At 40.3% G+C, this 24563-nt stretch overlaps 1 protein-coding gene across 3 annotated transcripts in view; it reads right to left on the bottom strand.

The window, feature by feature from the left end:
• esrrga (estrogen-related receptor gamma a) overlaps nt 1-24563 on the bottom strand; it is a 127621-nt gene that overhangs the window by 77774 nt on the left and 25284 nt on the right. The window contains exon 1 of one of the 3 annotated variants that reach the window (XM_026378103.1): nt 3153-3267. The exons of the other annotated variants lie outside the window; for them this stretch is intronic. Coding sequence (XP_026233888.1) covers nt 3153-3166 — 14 coding nt within the window. The 5' untranslated portion in view covers nt 3167-3267. Of the gene's footprint in view, nt 1-3152; nt 3268-24563 lie in introns of those variants that run through there. 3 annotated transcript variants of the gene reach the window in all.

Here is a 24563-nt window from a genome sequence, read left to right as displayed (position 1 = left end):
AAACATGAAAGCAGGAATGAGGGGGGGACCCTTGCCATTCTAAGGCATTCCCATGACTGACAAAGAGAGCAGGGCTGTGTGTGTGTGTGTGTCATTCCCCCATCCTCACCCCATCCGTACACTCGCCATTGTGTGTACCACCTCTGTCACCTTTCCTCTAATCAGGAGTTTAAATCAATGACGTTGTCCAAAACTATAATTGCCACTCCTTAAACTGCTTCTCTCGCAATATGCTTTCACCAAGAAACCACTCGGCAGCAGAAATACGCCTCTGCGGGTGTCGGTGTGTGTGTATGTGTGAGGTGGATTAAGAGTATTTTCTCATTACGCCATTGTCTGAACAAGTAGAAAGTTCTTCTCACATTGTTTTACAGCATCCTGAAACCTCAAAGCTCAGCACTGAGCAGCATAATACCCCGTAGTCCCACACAGATTCCTTAGCCTGGAACTCTGTTGACATGAACTGCTCATGAGTCAGACTCACTGGATGTCAATTATCAATCTATTTAATGGTGCTAAGAAGCTGTACATAAATCCAGAAGTGGTCAGTCTGATGCTGGCAGGACGCACGGGCTCATTCAGACTCTCAGGTTCTCTAAAGTCCACATCTTCATGGGCTTCTGAAGATCTAGCCGCTGAATCTAAATACAACTCATAGTCCGGCTGCTAACTCAAGGAGACGTGGACACATTTCAACACATGGACAGAAGGGATCAACAGCCAAGCACGTTTAATAGGCAATTCACTCTAGCCACTTTACCTAAGAGGGGCACTTTTATGAATCCTGCACCAATAAATGTCAAAATCTCCCAATTCTACAGTGATACAGGCTTCCTGTAAATTAAAAAAAACTTTGTATAATTGCTGTTTAAAACTTAAAAACAGTTTTAGCTCCAGAGATTCTGACACTGGCAACTTCCCTTCTAGTGTGTGTGCTTGGACTTTAGCTGCCAGTCTGTGTTAACCTTGGCTGATGTTCCATTAACCAGAGACAGGAGTTTCCTTAACCTGAAAGGAAAACACACACACACACACACACACACACCCCTACACTTCTCTGTAATATGCACAGAAATAAACTGTCAGACAAAGCAATATAGAACTGTAAATGATTAACAATAGTGGAAAAAAGCTTGAGTCCTCCTGCCAAGACGGAAAGTTGGACAGAGATGTAGAGAGAGGAAGAGCCTGGGCAAGACAGTGACATAGTGAAAGAGAAAGAGAGAGAGAGAGGAAGGTGGAAAGAGAGATGGAAATCGAGATGGAAAGAGAGATGTCTGGTTAACAAGGTGCTGAGCGTGACAAGCCCTGGGGAGTCCACACTCCCTTACCCTCTAAGATTAGACATCTCTCTCTCTGTCGATCCCACTCTCTCTCTTGTTGTGACACAAGGGGAACATGCCACTATCACAGGGGGGAGGCCCCGAAAACCATCTCTGCACCTCTAATCGTTCCCTCTTTTCTATGCTGAACCTCACCTGAATCAAGAACCTAAGGATACAGGCTAATAAATACTGTACACACAGTAAAATGTCTGATTTTGTCAATATATATTCACTTGAGTTGACTTAACTGTTTATCTGAAATACCTGAGCGGCTCCACGTGGCTTGCTATCAGCTCTGGTCACATGGTGATTCATAAATATTGCACAAAAAAAACTTGCTTTTAAGGCAGGCTGAGGGCATGAACAGTGAAGTGCAGGACCAATGACATGTACTGTTTCTTGGCCTTCTCTCTGTTTGTTCGTATCAGTGCATGTTGACTTCACCTTGTATGGTCTCTAATTATCTTTGCATCAATTTTTGGTCTTTTTTTATAGAAAATAATGTAAGAAGAGATCTGATTTCCAAGGGGGAATATTTAGTCAAGCTGGAAATTTTAACACGCACACTACTGACTTACAGTGTGACAACATATACTTTATCTCTCTCACTCCCTGTACAGTTCTTTACCCTGCTTGTCTTCCATTTTTCTCATATCCTCCCTCTTCCCCTTCCTACAAGCCCGTCTCTTGCTCTCTATCTAAGTTGTTTGACACCTCTCTCCCACCTGAGCATCTCTATGTGTCAGGACAAATTGGCCGAGACTCACATCTCTTTCTCTCTCTCACCCTCTGTCTTCTCACCACTCAACCGGAGAGAGAGAAACAGAGAGAAGGAGACAGAAAAGAAGGAGAAAGAGACTGATAATGTCTGGAGAGTGGGGGTGGAGGAGCAACATGCATCAGAGGAAAGACGGAGATGGTGAGGAGAGGAAAAACATCTTATGATGAAATGTAAAGATGAAGACTAAACAATCTTTGGGTCTTCCTTGCCTCCCTGGTTCCTCCTTCTCAGGCCTAAGTACTGAAAACTGCAGCAATCTCCATCAAAATCTACTATATTTAATACTAACATGCTAAATGCTACAATAATGAAACACCAATATGAGGGGAAACCTGGTGGTTATATAGTTAATTGTCATTTCATGTAAAGATCAACTTAATATTAAACTCAAACTAAAAAAACATATGTTTTATAGGCTTGTATCATGCTTTACCATTGTACACATGGTATAGTAATTCATTAAAAAAACCAAGTCGAGGTTCAAATGAGCAAAGTCAAGAAGATTTTAAAGAGGCTTATGCTTAATTTAGTCTGCAGCTCTGTTGTTTGAACATCAACGTCCTTTATCATCAACTCATTTGAAAATCCTGCTGCAAACAGGGGCCGGTTGTGAAAACCAGGTTGTGAATTGATAAAAATGAAAATCTTACCAAAGTAAACAAAGTGAACTTCCCTACAAAGTGAAAAAATCTGTGAAACATATCGACGCCTGCATGAACAGTCAAACTAAAGCTAGCTGTAAGCAAAGTGGTGGCAGCTAACCTGAGAGGGTGGGTGGGATGGTCAGTTAACTTCCACAACATTTTACATCAGTTTAGCATTAAGAAAGCAAAGCACCCAACTTCATGGTTTCAAAGTATATGTGTAACTTGTAACATACTATCGCTCTATCAAACCCCTCCGAATGATTCAAAATACAGCAGCAAATCTCATTTTTGATCAGCCAGAAAGGCCACGTTACACCACTGGCTTCCTGTAGCTGCTGCATCACGTTCAAAGCCCGGACTCTTACCTACAAAGTGGACAACTCAACAGCACGTGCCTACCTGAACTCCCTCATCCCGTCCACTGAGCCGACGTCTTGTGGTTTCCTCACCTAACCTCAAAAGATCGCAGGCTAAACTTTTCAGCTCTGTTGTTCCATGATGGTGGAACGATGTACCACCTCTGCACGCTCATCAACCTCACTCCCAATTTTTAAAAACCTGCTGAAAACAAAACTCTTTCAGCTCAATTTGGACACCGCATCACTTCCCTACATCTATTTGAGTGTAGTGGTGTTAAGTGTGTGTGAGGGTGTAGATCAACAGTATGTGAGTTTACATATGTGCATATGTTAATAGGCAAATGCTGTGATTTGGCAAATTTAGAAATAGCTGAATAAAACTTCTCTTCATGGTATTGAGTCTATTACTCATCCAAACGCTCAAGAGCTCTCTCACATACACACAAACACACACAGAGGTACAATATATACACTCAAATTGACACATTCTCTTATTGCCATCCTTGACATATGAATTTGGGCTGTGCATACGTTGTCAAACATTGCTTACACACACATGCACACAAAAAGCAATGTTATAAACACAGATTTTGCCAATAGGTGCTCTCTGTCGCACATTCGTACTTCCTCTATCATACTTTAACACACACAAAGACACTTTCAGGCTTACGCACATACACAGGCCTATAGCAATGCGACAAAGAGATCAGAGAAACGGGCAGAAAATAATAGAATCTTCATCCTGGTAATCCATATTCATTCTTCTCATCCCTCTTCGCCTCATCCCTCCCTCCCTGCACGCCACGCTTCCCTGTATCTGACATTCAAATGAGTTGTCTTTTCTCCCTTGTTAGACACACATGCACATACACACTCGCACACACACATAAATGCATAAACACTTACTCACAGTCTGTCTCTCTCTCTCTCTCACACACACACACTCATCCTCTTTCTTGGATACTTTCTGCCCCGTTGCACCCGTGATGGCAAATTGAGCGCCTCCCGTCTCTCTCTTTCTCCCACTCACCCCTCTCTGTTGACTCCTCTCATCTTTCCCTCCATCTTCTTCTCTCCTCTGCCCCCCATCCCTTTCCTAACCCCTCCAGACCCTCCTCCTGTTCTCTCCATCCTCTTCTCTCTCTCTCCCTCTCTGTGATTTGACTACATTGGCAGGTAGAGTTAGATCACAAACCAATGAAGGGGGAGAAAAAGCCTTTATGCGGTGAATGGGTGCACGCCTGACACACACTTAAGACATCTCACTCAGTGCAGTGTGTTTTCAGAAGAACACCAACTACAGAGAAAAAAGAAGAATCCAACAGGGAATTTTTTTAGACCAAGATTGGATTCTATCTCTCTTTCTGTCTTTCTATCTGTCTTTGCTCTCCATCCATCTGTCGTGGTCCTATTAGTGGAAGATGGAGGTGTGATCATGGTAACTGTGCGCTAACAGGGAGCGTGCTGCCACGGATGACAAATATTACACACACACACACACACACACAGCCATGCAGGGAGAAAACACTTGGTAGATTTCATCACTGCTCGTAATTATGATCCTGTCAAGTCCACAATGTGGCAATCCATAACGACACACACACTCTCACACACACACACACACACACACACACACGCACAGACACATATAAACACCAAACATGTTCATTCATATGTTCTAATATACACTCTCATCACACAGCCTGAAAACAGCATGAAAAAAATGCTGAGATACACAGGATACAAGCCTGCTTTAGGAGTGTTTACCATAACACACATTAACACAAACAAACACAACCCGCCTCACACAGGACACACAAACACACCTCAAAACATACACACACGTTAGGATGAAACATGAATTGTTGATTCTAATATGACGTATTTATATGTGTGAGACTGTGGTAAATTTCCTTGAGTACAGTTAAGTTTAAGTTTTCCTGATTTCTGCTACTTAATACTTCAGCGTCATTACATTTTGTTCTTTTAAATATCTAACAGTACAAGGTTGTTAGAATTGATTAAGCTTCATCTTTATCTGCAAATTAAAGGGAAAGTAAAAATACAATGCAATAATCTAATGGTAACAAGTGAAATGAGCCGTTCTGCAGAATGAGTACTTTTACTTTTGGCACTTCAAGTATGTTTTGGGCTAATATGTTTGTACTTTACTTAAGTAAGATGCTGAACGAGGGCTTTTACTTGTACCACAGTATTTCTACACTGTGATATTGCTTGAGTCAGACAGTGCACACACACACACACACACGCACACACATACACACCAGGAACAACTTGACAACTTGAGTGTCCAGTGACCAGAGGAGCCAGACTAGCTCCTGAACCACAGCTGATCCTGTTTAATGTAATGACATTTTTTGTTTTTGTGTAATCTTACAAATTAGTTTTGGTAAATCTAGAATAATTTCCTGGAACTGCGTCTGGTCACAGAGACATGAAATGTGTGGCTGTATGTTTGTGTATTTAAGTGTGTTCATAATTGACTGTGTGTGTGTGTGATGACATCTCTGTCTCCAGTGTTGACACCTCATGTGTCAGGGGAGCCTATTAGAGACCCTCACAGCCTAACCCCACACCTGACCCCCACCCTGATGTATGTATGTGTGAGCATGTGTGGAAGTGTGTCTTTCTTGTGGCCACTTAACTCCAACCATATTTCTGGTTTAGTTTTCATTCTTAAACGTTAACCTCTCACTGACATTTTATTTCGGGCTGTTTGACTGAGGACAATTTGAAAAGCAGTATTTTCTACAGTCCAGGTTTTATATATAGCAGACGTGTGAGTGTGTGGGTAAGCATCTCTGTGTATGTGTGCCCCCCAACTCCCAAACAAACCAGGGGGTCAGGCCTTTGGTTACCCCTGGATATCTGACCTCAAGACCCCGATGCCCCATCCAAATCTAGTGGGGCATGCTGTGTGTGTTTCAGAGTGTGTGCTTCCTGTAGCTACATGTTAAGACAAAAACGTGTGAGTGTGTATGTGAAGGAAAGACAAAGAAAGAAAGAAACCAGGGGAGTCTCATCTTTGTTTGAGCCTTTAAATCTATATTAAGTGATCTGTCTTTTATTCTGGCTTTTAGCCGACTCTCACTACTAATAAGAGTTTGACATAAGTGAGACAGTCTTCGTAACATCTGTTTTAAACTTCTAATTAAATAATAAATATAAAGTTCTTTCTCAGGTTTTCTAATACTCCTGCTTTCTTTCTCTCTTTGCCTCCTTCCCCTGTCTTCCCTTTCCATCTTCCTCATCTATCTCATATTTACCAACCTGTATATATATTTTCTGACTGTTACATAAGTGAAATCTAAGGTAAGAAATGAAGACATGCTGTCCATGATTTTATTTTCTTTCTATTATGTCTTTTTATTTCTTACATTCCCTCCACTGCATGCATTTCCTTTGAAGGTCACTGAGGAAAAAAATCCAGTTAGGCTGAAGTCTTGTTGGTTGTATCTTTATGCGGCTGGTGGGGGAGAATAAACAACATTTTACCACATGTAGATAGTGTGTAAGGCTTAATGTGTTGAATGTCAGTGGATATCAGTCGGCAGCTCTTGTGCTTCTCTCTGCTCTACACAGTCAACACTCCTTTTAACCCCTAGATGACATTGAGCACACTTCCACTCCTACATGCACTGTTTTGTACACTAGCATGAAACTCTTGGCTTCATAATCTGCAAGAAATTATAAAAGGCTACGTCTATTAACATCTCTATTAGAATATGTATAGTGGATCTGAAATCTCTGTCAACAGGGTCACTGGTACCTATGAAAAGGCCGTATGAGAAACATTATACTAAAATAGCACTGACATGTGTTCCTTCTCTTCTCTGTGATAATCAAGTACTTCCCAAACCAAAGCACAGAAACAAACTAGAGTCTTCACACAGACGACTTCATTCTTCATTACACATTTTTTCCATATAAAATTAATAGTTTGAGCTAGCTCTTATATTCAGCCTCAGCATATGATAGAACAGGGGAATCAGGACAGGGACTCACTTCCTTCCCCAAAGACATCGGTGATTCCTAACTGGAGACTTGACCTCAGCCATCCAGTTGACATTATAAAGGGTCACCTCTCAAAACATTTTACTTCAAGGAATTTGCTTAATTTATAATTTTCTTTCCGTCTGGAAACAGAACCCTGTCATGGAGGTTTTCTTTACAGGTTCTCTTTCACCATGTCCCTCTCACTCCACATTTGCTCGTCTAATAACCCTGATTTTCTCTCCTTCTCCATCACTCATCTAAACTAATTCACTCCCAACCACTCTCTTCTGTCCCCATGTCTCCTCCTTGTTCCTCCTTTCCTTATCCTCCCTCCTACACACACACACACACACACACACACACACACACAGGCATCTCTCGCTCCCTCTCTTGTCTCTCCAAACTCGCTCAAGCACAACTAAGCCGGGGGTTTGAGTCCCAATGAGAGCGGTTAGGGCAATCAGTGCTTTTCACACTCTCTGATGTTCTTAAAAGGTGGAGGGATCAGACGGCCCCGCTGTACCGCCACTTTTCACTGACACACCACGTGTGCATACACACAGGCTTACATACACACACAAACTCACCGAAAAAATAACTTACATGCTCACGTACACAAGTGATGGCACACATATGCACATGCTCCCAACATGGCCTCATACAAACTCACAAATCGACACTCACTTGAACATCCACATCTGTATAAACCAACAATTCTCACACATACACACAAATACAGACTGGGACGTCTCACATGATGGCAAAATAGAATAAAAGTTACCACAGGGATAAAGAAGTTCTGCTATGCCCCAGCTCAAAATAAATTTAAATCATTTTTAAACTACTACGAAATTCAGGACCCAACAGAACAGTTTTTATCCTAATTACACAGATTTAGTAAACCAAACTATGCCTGCTCAAATGGGATTGCTGGGTGTGCTATATAGTTATTTACAGTTATACTGTGAAGTCTTTAATCTTAAACACTGTACAGTGCCCTGAGATTACTTCTGTTGTAATTTGGCGCTATACAAATAAAATTCAATTGAATTGCAAAAGATCTGTGTTATTTAAAGTTGCCTAAAAAAATAGGCTAGACACTTGCATGCCTTTCCAAAACTATGCAGCAAATCAAAAAGAAGATGTTTTGTTGAACAGGACAATGAAACAAGTTTTCTTTTATTTCCAGATAAAATTTCCAAAGCAGGTCTTGCAGTAATTTGACTTTTACTTGGCCTAACCCCAACTAAGTAAACTATTGTATGTTGAGAATTAATAATGACAGTTCTTAAAGCACTTACTAAAGACAACAATTTTGTGTTTTAAAGTTCATATAAATCAACCAAAACCTGCTAAAACCACTCAGTGAGATAACTTACAGTGTAAAAGGGAACCTGCATATGTGTGTGAGTGTGTGTGTGCGTTACAGGCCAGGTTTCAAGTTAAAATGCTTCAAAATAGTCCTTGCGGGTGTATCATTCAGGTCTGTGGGATCAGGTGTGCATGATGGTGTGATATAGAATGCAGTTAGGAAACTGAATGTACAGCTCCACGCTCCCCGTAATGCGGCAAAGAGCAGTGACGCTATCAATTTACACCGTAACGGACAACACAGTCACTTTGCACCAAAGTGAAAGACACTAACACACACACGCAGTGCCCAGGCACAAAGTTCAGGGGGATTAATTCACTGCATCATGTCATCAATCCTGCCTCACCCCCTATTGTCAGAAAGGAAAGAAAAACGTGTAATACCCAGCTAATATTGCCATTTTCTCTCTTCTTGTTCTCTTTTTCTCTTCTCTCCTTTTATTTTGACCAAATATCCTTTTTTCCTCTCTTCTATTTTCCATCCCCTCTTCATCAATCTATCCTCTCCCTCCAGCGCCAGCCAACCCGCCTTGATGAGCAGAGGCTCTTAGTCACATTGAGGTCAGCACACACACACACACACACACACACACACACACACACACACACACACACACACGTAAAGGGTCATCCTGGCAGGGTTATGCTGCACAAAGTCAGCTTCCCATAATGTGGCTACTGTCGCCTGCATCACACCCTCATGATCCAATTAGGAGCCTTGAGTCCTCCAATCAGCTGCTGTGACAACCAACGGGTAGACAAGCAGGCAGAGGCAGGCATGCAGCACCAATCTCGTAAGTGCTTTTAAGGGATTAGAAGGTGGGTGGAAAGTAAGGAGGGAGGGGAACACCTCCCTGTCTCTATCCTTGGTGCTCCCGTTTTGTTGCTGAGACCAGAACACTAAGATATCTCTTAATTGGCTGCACAAATAATCATACAAAACAATTACAAACAGACAAAGTGGGTGTAGGAATTGAACATGGAGTCAGGAAATAATCATACTTTGAAATGGAAAAGAGTAAGGAGGGGAGAGGTTGGGGACGTAAAAGAAATGAAAGAGTAATGTTGTGGGAATTGTGTATTTTAGGTGACTGGAAGTAGAGAGAAATAGTAGGAAATAGTGGAGAGACTGTAATAGTTGGATAGACAAAAAAAAAAAAGGCAACAAAAGAAGGAAACAAACAAAATAAAGAGAGTCACAAGTAGCATCATCACCTTTTGGATTTTTTAGGCTTAATGATGTATGAAGAACAAGTTTCAAATACATTTTATACAACAACGTTTGAAGTAGTGCTTATGCAAAGTACAAGGAATTTACTGTATGTGTTAATTAATTGATTAATTATTGGTAATATGTGCATGTACGTGCCTTCACAGATGTGTTAATGTAATTCATTAACTTTTGTGAGGGAGAGAAGCAGAGAGAGAAGAGAGGGAAATAAAGCGAGAGATGTTGATAAGGTTCAGATACCTGGCTGTAGTGGGAACCTGGTGTCGGAGCTACTTAAGGACAGAAAACCCTGTACACTGTAAATTACAGATACACTATCTACAACATGTCTTTTTGCTTAAAAAATAAACAAAAAAATATCAACTTACACTTTAAAAAATGCTTAAATGTATTTTACAAACCTTCAAGCTTACACAAAGACATACATGCCACCTCACGCACCACATCTTTAGCTTTGCCTTATTCATTATCAGTGCGACAAGTAGAGAACGTTAAACTGGCAGAAACTTTATCTTCAATAAACCATTTAGTGAAGGCCAATATTTAGATCTCTGACAAAAGAATTGATGTTGTTTTTTTAAAGGCTTTCGGAAGCCATTATCCACAGATCTCGTGCGTACACACAGAGTTGTGTGAGAAAGAGCAGCTACATGTGTATGTGGTAACACCGTGCGTTATTATATCTTTAGTCAAACATTTAATATCTATAATTCTGATATGGAGGAAATACCATCAGGCTTGTGCTTTTAGTGAGGTGGGCTTATCTACTGTATGTCAAGCAGGCACACAAAAACACAAACAGGTAGGATAAGCTTTAGACCAATGAGCTACTGAAATATTAACGCTGCCGTTGATAATCCACTCTCTGTGTCTTTTATGTAATCTGTGACCTCTGCTGGGGTTTGTAGAAAACCAACAGGAGATGAAACTACACAGGTTTGTCACTGTACAGTGAAGAGTATGATGTGCACTTACAGCAGAAATCCAACAGAAATCAATTTATTGTTTTTCCCAATTCAGTAGCAGAGCTCGGGAATAAATGCTTTAGCCTTTGCAACTAAAATGTCTTGTTACACAGCAGGAGTTTATGGAGAAAGTATTTTTGGTGAATTGGTGAACCTCCTGATCAACTGTCCTTTATACTAATTATGTGCTTGACAACACTGACAGTCACTGCCCGCCAAAAAAAAAAAGTCACATACTTTTATTACTCCTCAGGATGTGTCTTCACACATGGTTGTTTAAGAAATGAGAAGCTACTCACTGCATCAGTTAGAGTTAAATAACTTGTTGTCAGCTGAATAATAATCATCCATCCAGTAATTATCTAGTGGGAGGCTCTTACCTATTTGCTTAGTTAAATCCAGGTGGTGGCTTTTGTATTTTTGGACGAGCAGTATATTTTACTTTTGAATGAGACCACGTGTCTTCTGCAAAGAAGAAACAACTTTAAAATCACGCTGGAAACATTTTAAGTTCATTTTTTTTAGGCACATTTTAAACACAAACTCTGAATCCATAGAGGACATAATGCCCACCCTGGTGAACCATGTGAAATGTAATTAATAACTAACACATTAAGAAGGTATTCCTTTATTGGCAGTGGTCAGTGTGCAGCCTACATCATATCAGCACTGACTGCCCGATAACCAACTTTTATTTATTTAGTTTTTAAGGTCAACATTGTCGTGTTACTTTGTGTGTGTGTGTGTGTATGAATATGTGTGTGTGTGCTACCCACCACTGCGCAGGTTTTATCTTTCTCCTAAGCATTTTGCTTAAGGCGTCAGGACCTCAATTAAAGAGAACTGCTTGTAGCAGTCATGAGCTCGACACACATACACATTTACACGTACACACTGTACCTCTAAAGTATGAATATTTCACTATATCTAAGTCCTTTTACCTTGGAATGACCTGATTGTCCCACCATGTGTATATGTGTGTGTGTGTCACTTCATTTCCATAGAGGTATGTGGAAGTGCATTCAATCTACTGCTCGAGCAGACATGGACACTAATACAGGTGCAGAGGACTTGGTGCAATGACACAGAATATTCAGAACATTAATGCCCTTTATTGTTAGTTTTTTACATCCTGAAAGGCATCTTGGAGGCTTAGTTTGTGCTAAATCAACCACATCGCAGGATGAAATATTCCTCATGACATTAATAATCACACCACGTTTCCTGCTGTAACTATTGTCAGGATAATATCTCTCTAAAAAATAATTTGTTGATGTAAATTAATTAAGATAAATCACATATCTCTTTCTAAACTACAATAGAACAGTTCATCCTAAAATGTGGTTTGCTTTGATTGGTCATTGATCATTTTACACTCTATTTTAAATTGCATGCGGTGGGATTTAATTCCATTTTGCTGAAGCTGTAACAATTTCTTACATTTTGATTTAAATAAAACAATAATTCCACTAATTCACCAACTACTATGATCAACTTCAGAGGCTGGTTGTATGTATGTGCAGGCTTTAATGTTTTTGTTTCCCAAAACCAATTAAATTATAGGTTTTATACAGCTGTCATCTACTTTAATAGCTACAGTGATGTAGTAGAAACACGAAACACACGCAGATAAAATGAGAGTAAAAGGGGAATTGCTTTTTCTCACTTTTTAGTCTCCCCTTCCACTGCTCCATGGTCATTTAAGAGGCCAAGTTAAAAGCGTGTGAAAAATGCTACACATATTCTGTGGGCATTAATCAACTGTGGCAGCCTCTCTCTTAGTTCTCAGCACTGCATCAATTACAAGCTTTTTAAACAAATTCTCTGTACTGAGGTGAGCTGCGGCACGCGGAAAGGAACAAGCAGGGAGGAAGGCACACAGTTTATAAGAGCTGAAAACGCTAAAATGCATATTTACAGTGTCTCATCTGTAAAGCAGCAAATGATTTCAATCTGAGAGTATTGTGACTCGTCCTTGCTTGTTTTAAAAAGATGTGTTATTTCAGGTACACAGGTCCAGGTTAGGTGAGAGTTAAGGTCAAAATAGAAGAGTTTGTCCTCTGGAAGGAGGAGGAGACATAAAACAAAATAAAATATTCTACATTCAAAATAAGAATAATGAAGAAAAGTCACGTTAACTCAGGCTCTGTGTTTTCTCTTCAATCTCTCTTGCCCCTTGTTTTAACTTTACTGTCCTCTCTCAAACTCCTGCTTTTTCGGTGCAGCCTCCCCTCTCTTTATCCTGGGCTCGCCAAACACCTGACTTGTGTTCACATGAAAGACAATTAGACCCAGCGACATCAAACCATTCAGTGACAGTTACTGTCCGCACACATCCACTATCAACCTTTCCTCACTCTGCCACACAGCCTACTCTCAAAGACAGGAAAGGACAGGATCAGAAAGGTGGAATTATTCCACAACAAAAACCCAATAAAAACAATCAACATAAACACAGAATACTGTGAGTTCTGATTAGAGGTTTATAATCAGTAAAGTGAAATAAAGAGCAGAGGTTGTTTCCACCTCCTTTCTATCTACGTTCAAATACTCTGTATAAATAACATGAATGATCACATTAGTGAACTAATGAATGAATGAGCAGAGAGCTCTACTCTTATCACAACAATCAGGCTATTGATTAACTGAGCTTTTCTCATACAATTGACGATTTCTTATAGGTTATCAATACCTGTGTCACTTAAGCCATTTAGAGGTGACTAGTGAGCAAGGGCACTGTTGCTGCTAATGAGCATGGAATTGAGTCACATGCTGCAGTCATGTATTCAGACTGGATAAAAAGTGATAATGCATTGATTTGAGTAAATTCTCATCTTGTTCTGACATTAATACTTCATTTTTTGCTGATTAACATGCCGCAGCGGATTTGATAATTAATCAAATGTGACACACAAAAAGACAGGGAGAAATACAGAGGTTAGTCCACACACAAGCAAAGCTGAGTGGTGGGAAGGAAAGGGAAACCTGAGCTGGACCAGGAGTGGGATAACAGAAGTCCAGGAATAGTGGCAATCGATGGATGGATAGATTGGTAGATGGATGGAAGGAGGGGGGCTGAAGAGAGAGATGAGTGGTCTCCTGGGTGGAGTGGTGATAGTCTTGCTGAGTGTCTGTGAGAACAAATCCTTCCAAACTGAAGCAAGAAAGACAGAAAAGGAAGAAAGAGAGGAAAAAGAAAGGTGGTGGTGCTAAAACAGATGAGGGGAAAAATGAATTCACAACCGTGGTCACAAGAAGAGAGGAATAAACTAAGAAAAGGGTAGAGGAATGTAAAGTGGCAAGAAAAAGTATGTGAACCTTTTGGAATTTCATATTTTTCGACATTAATTTGTCATAAAATGTGATCTGATCTTCATCTAAGTCAAATGTATTATCAAATATAATGTGACTAAAGTAATAATACAAAAACATGCTGATCTTTCATGTCTTTATTTAGAACAACCATAAGTTCATCACACACAAGACATTTCATGTGTGGCTCTCTTAAAGTTGTTCCATAGCATCTCTTATAGGTTGAGGTCTGGGCTCTGACTTGGCCACTCCAAAAGATAGATTTTGTTTTTCTGAAGTCATTCTGTTGTGTGTTTTGGGTCAATGTCCTGTTCCATCACCCAATTTCTACAGAGATTCAGCTGAAGAACAGACATTCTCACAATAGGCACTAGGCATGATGGGTGCATCGCTTCACCTCTTACTCTTAGTCTGGAACAGGGTAAATCTGGACTCATCAGACCACACAACCTTCTTCCACTGGACAGTTCTTAACCCAGTTTTAGTAGTTTCTCCTTAATTTCACCCTTCTGAAATAGATTAAAATCTTTTCCACGACCACAGGATGTGTCTTCACACATGGTTGTTGAAGAAATAAGAAGCTACTCACTGCATCAGTTAGAGTTAAATAACTTGTTGTCAGTTGAAAAATAATCATCCATGCAGTAATTATCTAGTGGGAGGCTCTTACCTATTTGCTTAGTTAAATCCAGGTGGTGGCTTTTTTTTTGGACGGGCAGTGTATTTTCTAAGTGATAAAGTTGTTTTAACCTAAACCTATTTACTACATTTATAATTAGATAAGACAGGTAATGGCTCTGTCTGATTTAGCTCTGCTGGTGATTTGTTGGTCTCAAGAAATGTTTGCTTTGCAGTATTATACTATTTGTAGTATCTTAATGTTTCCAGTGTTTCCTCCAAATTCAACACAAAATACAACTTTTAATGACTTCTGTAGTCTCAAGACAACCCCGTGAACAGAATTCCTGATAAGAGCATATATTTTCAAATCAGGTATAGTAAAACTAATGAAGCATCAGATGCGCTTGAGACAGAACATATCAAATAACTGAACTGGTTAGAGCAGGGGTAGGAAACCCTGGTCCTAGAGAGCCACATCCCTGTTTGTCTTCCAACCATCCATTAACTTGCCGCTTCTGATTGGCTAAACACACCTGAAGCCTAACTGTGACCCTAACCTGATTCTAACAGGAAACTCAAAAACCCTTAAACAGCCCTCTGAAGTTATGAGGAGCCAAACTGTCCTCACAATGATGCTTCTGAACTAGAGTCTGTCCACACAAACATAAAAAGATGAGTGCGCACACACAGAGCTCTGGAATAGCTGTAAAAACAGGTATTGATGAGAAGGCCTAGTCAATGACCATCAGAGGAAAACAGAGAACGCCATTAGCCAGCCAGTCAATCGCTAAAGCATTCTGGGTAATTCTAGCACACACATACACCCAGACACGGGGATACACACATTGACAGCAAGAGGACACCCCTCAGGGGCATCTTAACCACACACACACACACAAACTTATACGCACATTCACAAAAATGAAGGTAGTAGCACTCATTCCATTACTCATTAGTTATTTTTTCCTTCTCGCTACCTTCCATCTTTCTGTCTCCCTGTTTTTCGATCTACACTCCTCAGTCTCGATTTCTCCCTGACTGTGTTCTCCCTTATTTTTCCACTCTCTGTATCACACCCCCATTGTCTCTCCCAGGGGTAAAGTGATGGTTGGTTGTTCCTGGGGGGTCTTTAGCAACTCTCATTAGTGCCATGCAGTAGTTTGTGTGTGTGTGTGAGTGTGTGGTGGGGGTGATTGCACATTAGTAAGCCAGCTAATCAATGGGAAAAACCACTGAGCCCAGACCCCTGCTTATGTTACCATGAGATCTATTTATAGGTAAGCACACATGTCCATACACACACAAACACACACACATCACAAACAGTCATATGCTGTCACACACGCACACACACACACACACACACATCACAAACAGTCATATGCTGTCACACACACACATTGCTGCCATGTGAAGTTTGACTCGGGTCTTTAAATCCAAACTAAACTCAAACCTTGTATAGTCAAAAAAATGAAAAAAGCATCACAGCCAGAAAGAGAAATCAAAATGTAAGGAACACAGTGTCATTATCAATTTAAAGGTACATGATTCGACTTCAATACACATTAAACTCTTCATATGAGACATATGAGTCAAAGAAGCCTCATGTGGTTGTATACACTTCTGGCTCTGTTTAAGTAATTACAGCCAATTGGCACAAGAAGCACTCTTGGTCATCCACAACACAGAGAGAAGAAGAGAGAAGTCGTTATTCTGCAGATTTCCCACATGCCCACACAGTCAACGAAGGGAAGGTCAGACAAACAGAACATGAAGAACATCTCTGAGGCCAGCATGAATGAACATCAGACCACATGAACTTAGGTGTGGCTTGTTTTCAGTGCACACATTACACCAACAGTGTGCGGTGCACTCATGTTACTACTTTGTAAATGTTAGTGACACTGAGTTAAGTTGATAGTTTGCAAATGTATGCTTACTGTTGCAGCCAGAGACTGTGGTGAGAGAGCACAAGTTAGTGGAGCCTGACTGAATGTTACCGGTAGCCATGCAGCAGCAACAGCTCAAGTTACAGTATCTAACCCTGTGAGCTCTCATTCTGTCACATTAACTTGGTATTCAGTTTAGTCTTATGCCTATTTAATCATATGTTGCTTAGTGTGATAATGACATTATGAATGTAGCAACACACACGTGTATGCAGTTTGAGGATGAACTGACTGAAACATCAGTGTTTAAATCTCTGGTCATTCTCTATGTTTTCATGTTGCATGCTTTCAGATGTTTACAAATCAGGTACTCTGGTGAATCAAAAGTCTAAGAAGTACAGCATGAAATTGTAATTTATGTGATTTGAATGCAGCCAGGGACCTTAGCATGTCGTGGGTGGGCCTATCTCTCCCTTTTCTTTTCTCTTCTCATTTACTCAACAGTGAACAAAGACAATATACTGTACCAAATACTCTACTGCTAAGCTTTAAATATAATATTTGGTTGTTAGGGTTCATACAACAATATAACTTTTTCCTCTTTGACTCTTTCCGCTGTCTCACCCTCCCTCAGCCTTTCCCTCTGCCTCTCGTCCTTATCTGTCTTTCCTAGTGGGAGTGAGACAGATTAACGTCAACCCTGGTTTTACTTATCATACTGTAGCCAGCACAACCCTGCGAGGGATAGAGTGGAACAAACAGCATCACCAATCTACACAGGGCACAAACTGTACTAATATTGTACTAATACAACTGCATGCGCACATACTTAGAGACATTAGTTGATTCGTTAGAGAGACAGAAATTTCATTTTCTTTTCTCTAATATCTCGAGGTTCATACTCTTAATATTCAAAGGTCTTATTGGTATATGGGAAATAATCATTAGCACGTGTACGTAATGCAAGAAGTTAAAAACCACTTTTTATTCAAGCAGTATTTTATGAAAAGTAGTTGGCCATGTAATATCATTAAGGTTTTTCCTATGTTAAAACACAACAGATTTTCCCATTTTGCATGTGTGTGTATGTTTGCAGGGGTGAATATGTGTTGTGCTACCTGTGAAGCAAACAAACACCCCTACCCCCATGTGAATAGGTGTATGCGAATTTATGCGCACCTATCTTTGTCTGTTACTCCGAGGTTCCCCCGCCCTCCGATACTCCAAACACACAAACACAAACATTCACACACAACCAGTTAGAGCTTAATGAAGCAGAACTCAGCCTGGTGCCCATTAGCCTGATAATTAATAATTTCACCCTGCCTCCTAACACACTTATCAACTTGCAGAGGAGGCTGCATGTGTGTGTTTGTGTGTATAGGGTAAGCATGTCTGCTTGTGCCCGATAGTGTTTGTGCACTTTGTCAGATAAGAGATGTGGTCGTAATGGTACAGCATACATTCAGACATATAACTGGATGTTACAAAAAAAACCCAATTCAATTATTTTCAATGACTGTTTTCATATGACAGTGTTACCAGTACTGTACAAATGGTGCAGGAAACAGATTAATTGAAAGTAATTGTTTTAGGAAGTGATCACCCGGTTGTTGAATATGCATGGGATCAGGACCAGGGAAAGTTCTAACATACACTTCACTAACCTCTCACTTGTACTACTCCACTGCCCGTCCAAAAAAAGGTCACACTAATAATTTGTTGGACCGCCTTTAGCTTTGACTACAGCACACATTCACAGTGGCGTTGTTTCAATAAGCTTCTGCAATGTCAATATTTATTCTCATCCAGAGTTGCAGTAATTTCTTTACTAATATCTTGTTTTTATGATGGGAGAGTTAGACGCTGAGCAGATGCTTCTCCAGCACATCCCAAAGATTCTCAATGGGGTTAAGGTCTGGACTCTGTGGTGGCCAATCCATGTGTGAAAATGATGTGTCCAGCTCGCTGAACCACTCTTTTACAATTTGAGCCCAGTGAATCCTGACATTGTCATGTTGGAATATGCACGTGACATCAGGGAAGAAAAAATCAATTAATTAATAACCTGGTCATTCAGTATATTCAGGTAGTCAGCTGACCTCATTCTTTGGACTCATAACGTTGCTGAACCTCGACCTGACAAACTGCAGCAACACCAGATCATTGCACTACCACCACAGGCTTGTACAGTAGGCACTAGGCATGATGGGTGCATCACTTCACCCGCCTCTCTTCTTACCCTGATGCTCCATCACTATGGAACAGGGTAAATCTGGACTCATCAGACCACATGACCTTCTTCCATTGGACAGTTCTTAACCCAGTTTTAGTAGTTTCATCAATCTCCTCAGATGTTTTCTTTGATTCACGTCAATAATTTGACTCTTCTGAAACAGAACATGAACAACTTTTCCACGACCACAGGATATGTCTTTAGACATGGTTGTTGAAGAAATAAGAAGCTACTCACTGCATTAGTTAGAGTTAAATAACTTGTTGTCAGCTGAAACATAATCATCTATGCAGTAATTATCTAGTCGGAGGCTCTTACCTATTTTAGTTAAATCCAGGTGGTGAGTTTTTTTTTTTTTTTGGACGGACAGTGTATGTACCATTAACCTCCAGCTAAAGTTTTAGAATTTAAAGAGAGAAAGGGAAAAAGAGTATGTTCAAGATTGCAAATGATGTACCATAGTGTGATGGACTGGGATCCATTGTGCGTCCCCCTCTTCCTCTTCTTCTTTCTCCTTCCCAGTGTCACTTACTCTTACTGCTGTGATCCAGATATTGATGGAAAAAAGGATGATGCAGATATACAGACAGAGAGGGAAAGAAGAGGAAATGAAGAAAAGGGTTAGACAGTATGTTGAAGGAATTAAAGGCTTCACTCCTTTCTCTCATTTAGCCAACTTCATTACTTCCTTCTCTCTTTCTTTCTTACATTTTTCCATCCTTTGCATTCCCCCTATCCCCTTTGCTGCACTCACTCTACATCCATCCCCTCCTTCAACTCCCTTCTCTCTATCTCTGTGAATAGAACATCAAAAGCCTCTGAGTTAGATAGGGAGTGACAGTGTTTGCTATTGGTATGCAGGCAGACATGTCTGCTCCAAAGTGTTAGTCTAAAGGCCTTGGCTAAGTGTTTGTCAAGTCTTAAAGCCATTGTTCTCCTCTCCTCTCCTCTCAGATCTCAGACCTCTCCCTTTCTCTCTCTCTATCCTCCTCACATGCTCCACTTTTATACTTTGATGGAGCATTTTACTGTTGTGTGTGTACGTGGAGGATCATATGAGACTATGTGTATGTGTGTGTGTGTGTGTGTCTGAGAGAGGCTAAGCTCAGTGAATTTGTTAAGTTTGTGGTTACGTTTATATTTGTAGGCAGCTGAACAATAAGCAAATCTATCCACTTGTTGCAAATGGCAAAAACTGAATTGCATAAAGAGTCAGTCCTTCTATGTAAAGGTGATAGTGTCAGCATTTTTTCTACGACCCGACTGGTGATGGTTGCAGAGTGACTGTATACAAATTTAATGAGTCTATTATGGCTTAAAAATTACATTTAATTAAATGAGTTGCAAACACAACTCAAAGGTAGCTCATTACTGTCATAAACATTGAGATAGTAAATCTATCAAGTCAGTGTGTTCCAGACTTTATGTACTTGAGAACTGGGCTTTTAACTGTGTAAAGTCTACTGTATTAGGGGAGACCATGTTAAAACCAGAGTGTGGTCAAAATTTCATACATCTCAATGGGCTGATCTTTTGGAGATGCAAAATTGTCTGCAAGAGACTGATGCACCTGATTCTTCACAACAAGGTAAGGCTCTTTCCTAATGTGCACTATACAGTACATCAAAGATGATATACGGTGCCAAACCATCTGCCATCCACTAATGACAAACAATAGCACACACTATGAGTGTTGGCACATACACCATTACCACAGGCATACCTTTCAGCAGCTCTTTGCTCGATAGTAAAACCTTATGACCTGAATGTGACGCCTGGTTTTTAGCCACTTGGTTTTCATGATTTTTGACATGATCCAACAATAAAATATAATATAAATATCACAAATATTTATGTGATCAGAAGCAGCACAGTCCACGAAAAATAACAATACTATGTTTGGGAGAGAACAGGTTGGAAAAATATGAGGTTGGGAAACATTTTTGTATGACTGACAATCCACACTCAAATCCAATGGAGAACCTGTAACTTGAGAATGCTACAAAAAACAACAAATCAATATTATGATGAAAAGTATCTTTCAATTCATCAATTTATATTTCTGCTCAAATTTGTTACGATAGTGTTACCATCATCCACTTCATTATTCCAGTTATGCTGATGGTCCAGTTTTGAAGCAAAGGCTGGAAAAATTCATTCATTATTTATAATCCAGTGGTCAGCAGATTCAACGGCTTCAGAGGATGAGATTTTATTTAATTTAACCCTTCACATTTTATTTTCTTTAATCCCTTAGTGCTGACAGGAAAAAAAAAACAGCAACCACCTCTTCTGCAAGTGATAGTTGATTTGATCACAATTTGGCCCAAGTCTCACTTCATGGCCGTGCAGCTTTGTGTTTATTTTAACATGAAGCTGCATCATTTTCCAGGTTGTCTGCTTCTCTCCTGTGTCCTATTGTGTTTTTCTTCATTAAGAAAACACCTGATACATAATGACAAGCTCTGTAAAATACAGCGAGAGGATGCACACAAACGCATACATTTTCCATCTTTGTCTTCTGATCCCTGCATATCCAAGAGCGACACTTTCTCTTGACGCTCACCCTCCTCCTTGTTTCAATCTCAACAATCTTTCCTCAAATGCTTCCCTCTGTTTCCCACTGTTAAACTTGGAGTGTGTGTGTGTGTGTGTGTATAAACACTAATTTCCAACAGGGTTGCACTCAAGGCCTGCAAAGAAAAAGCAGCTCTTTCTTTGAAGTCCAACCCAACGTTCTATAGGGTGGAACTGTTAATCACTGATAACCCTGCAGCATCTCATCTCTCCTTCTCTCTCCATGCGTCTCACCCCCACTCTTTCATTGTTGCCCTCCGTTTCTGTCTCTTCACCTCATACCTCTCTCCCTTTCTTATTGTCTTATTGGTATTTCTCCTCTCTGTCGTTTTATCCCTCTCTCTTTTCATTGAGTCACTTTTCACAAGAGAGTTAGCATCTTGTATTGGTTTCTGGCTGATCACCACTTGTGTGTGTGTTGTCAGTGGTGTGGCAGTGAGCCTAGTGGTGCCAGTAAAGCAGATTATGAGTTGATTTTGGCGAAAGAGGATGGTAATTCCTTTAAACCAACAAAGCCGTTCCATTAGCCCCCCGCTGGTGTCCTGAAAAACAGACACTGTAATGCTCCCAAAACACAAGAGAGTGCACAGCTAAACATACGCACTCATGCATGGTACTGAAACCACGCCGATATGCCAGCAAGCGCTTAATCAGCCAAAAGATTCAAGCCCATTCAGTACATACAGTAGATATACTGTAGAAGGACACTGTCACAGATTTACAGTTTGAAATGGTACACACACAAACAAACATATTTGAGCTCTCTTATAAAATGGCAACTCATTGACTGTACAGAAATATACAGACACACTGATGAAAGATGAAAAAAGGCGGGACTGAACCATAAGGTAAAGGTCTAGCACATGAGCAGCACACAGCCTGCACATACTACAGTCATCTTGTATCATATCAGGACATTAAAAAATTGATTAGGCAACAAAATTCTGGTTCTAACAACTGAGCAGTTGCTGACTGCAACTATTTAGAAGATGCTTTTACAAATAACAGTAGAGCAAGGTTGAGAAGTTTTTTTCTTCTTATCTTGGTGAAGGTGTTGTCACCTGTCTCCTGTAAGTCTTTTAAATTTAAAAGCTTAATTTTAGGGTGGGCCTGTATATTTGTTCTCTGTTATATTTACAGATACAATGACCAGTAGCACAGATATTATCTATACTTGGATCTGTAAAATATCAGAATGTTCTTTCTTGTTTTGGCACAGTCACATGAGCAGACAGTTCGGTGCACAGTGAGAGTACATCATCACATGTTGGGTGCAGTCAGTGGTACAGCTCTGACCGAAGTGTGGGAAAGTCAATACGTCTTCATATCAGATCGACAAAACACGCATTTGATGTGTAGGACTTAAATTACTCCTGAGCATCTTCTAATGAAGCCTCTACGTCTAAGTGTGGCTAAGTTTAGACAGTTAATACAAGCAGAACTGCAGTTTCCAGTGTCACAGTCACACATTGTGTTGATTAGTTTGAATGTCTGAGTCTCTTTAGGATCAGCACTAGAGACAGAAGTAATGTGACTCAGCATTATTTTAAACACTTTGCTTATTGTTAATGTAAAAATTCAAGCTAATGGCACAGTGCAGATGGACAGAAGTGGACACAATGGGATACAGACAGTAGAGCAGACAAACTGGCAGATAGACGGACTAACAGAGAGAGTGGCAGGCAGACAAACAGGCAGTAGATTTGGGCTCTATGACCTGCTGCTACACACAGAGACATACACAAACACACACGCACCAGTTGGAATATCTAGACCTGCCACTGAACAGGATTACCTCTGTCATGGGAGGACTGGTATCCCCTCATCAGTTCACGCACACACTCACGCACACATACACATCACACCATAATGGTTCACTGGGCAAGCTGATAAGAACGTGTGTGAATGTGTGTATGTGGCTGTGTGTGTGGAGAAGTCTCTGATGGCAAGGATTAGGGACTCTTGACTCTTTCTCAGTCTCTCAGCGAAGACCCAACCAGCACAAAAACATGCTCAGACACACACACCCAGGCGCACACACACAAAGCGGAGCGATGGTACAGCACAGAGTGCTGCTTTGGATTTAACTTTACTGCTTGTCACAGCACATATTAGACTCTACAAAATGCTAAATACAGTCACAACCAGTTCATTAGTTGAGAAGTGTGGCACACGGGCAGGTTATCGTTTCCTTCTTAACAATATTGTGAAGTTACAATATTGTGTACTACAATACATTCGATATTATCAGTGATCTTTTTCATTTACTTTATGTAGTTCATGGCCTACTATGACACTGTTTTATAATACTGTGCATGGTGCATATGGGAGACAACCAAGAAAAAAGGTATAACATAACAATGGTTCCTCATCATCTTAGAAACTGCTTATGTTGAAATGATAAAATCTTTCCCTATGACTTTAATCAAACTCACCTCAAACTCTAGCTGCCTGATCTCTGATTTGATGCTGACATCATACGATTAACTAGAATTAAAGCATTGAGCCTCTGATCACCAGTCACGTTGTAGTTTACACATCTATCTGTCCAGACTCATTTTAATTAGTCATGAGTCCAAAGGTGAGAAATGAGACATCACATTCACAACAACACTTGGATGAACATGAGATAACTGTGACCTTGACCTTTGGCCACCAAAATCGAAACAGTCCAAGTGCCAAATTTGAAGAATTTCCCTTCAAGAGTTCCGTAGATATCACATTTACAAGAATCAGGTGGTTGTACAGACGCACGACTGAGGTGACGTTTTTTAGTATATAAAGCAAAAACTGTGTAATTTCTTTATAACTGAGACGTCAAAGCAGCAAATACATTATAAAAATAATACATTTATCACCAGTTTATTGATTAATCATTGTAGTGCTGTTCAAACTAAACTGTTCTCTTTGCACTGATGCTCAATCTAAATTCTTTACAAGTACCTAGTACGGCTGGAGAAAAACAGCCACAATACGATACAGCTATAGTAAAATGACATATTCACAGGGACACAGCAAATGTGAATGGTAAGCATCTGGATTCCGTGGACAACCCTGAACAGAGACACAGAAAATGAGAGAAAGAGAAATGCTATGGCACGAAACATAGGAATGGGAGCAGCATGTCAGAATAAAATAGAGAAAGAGAGTACAAGATGAATGTTGGAGAAAGAGAAAAGGAGCACTTAACCCCTGGTTAGTGGGGTCAGGTCCCTCTGGCTGTGGGGAAAGA

This window comes from Anabas testudineus, chromosome 3 (genome assembly GCF_900324465.2).
Source record: "Anabas testudineus chromosome 3, fAnaTes1.2, whole genome shotgun sequence".
Classification (NCBI taxonomy): Eukaryota; Metazoa; Chordata; class Actinopteri; order Anabantiformes; family Anabantidae; genus Anabas; species Anabas testudineus.
This window is presented reverse-complemented; position numbering and strand designations above follow the sequence as displayed.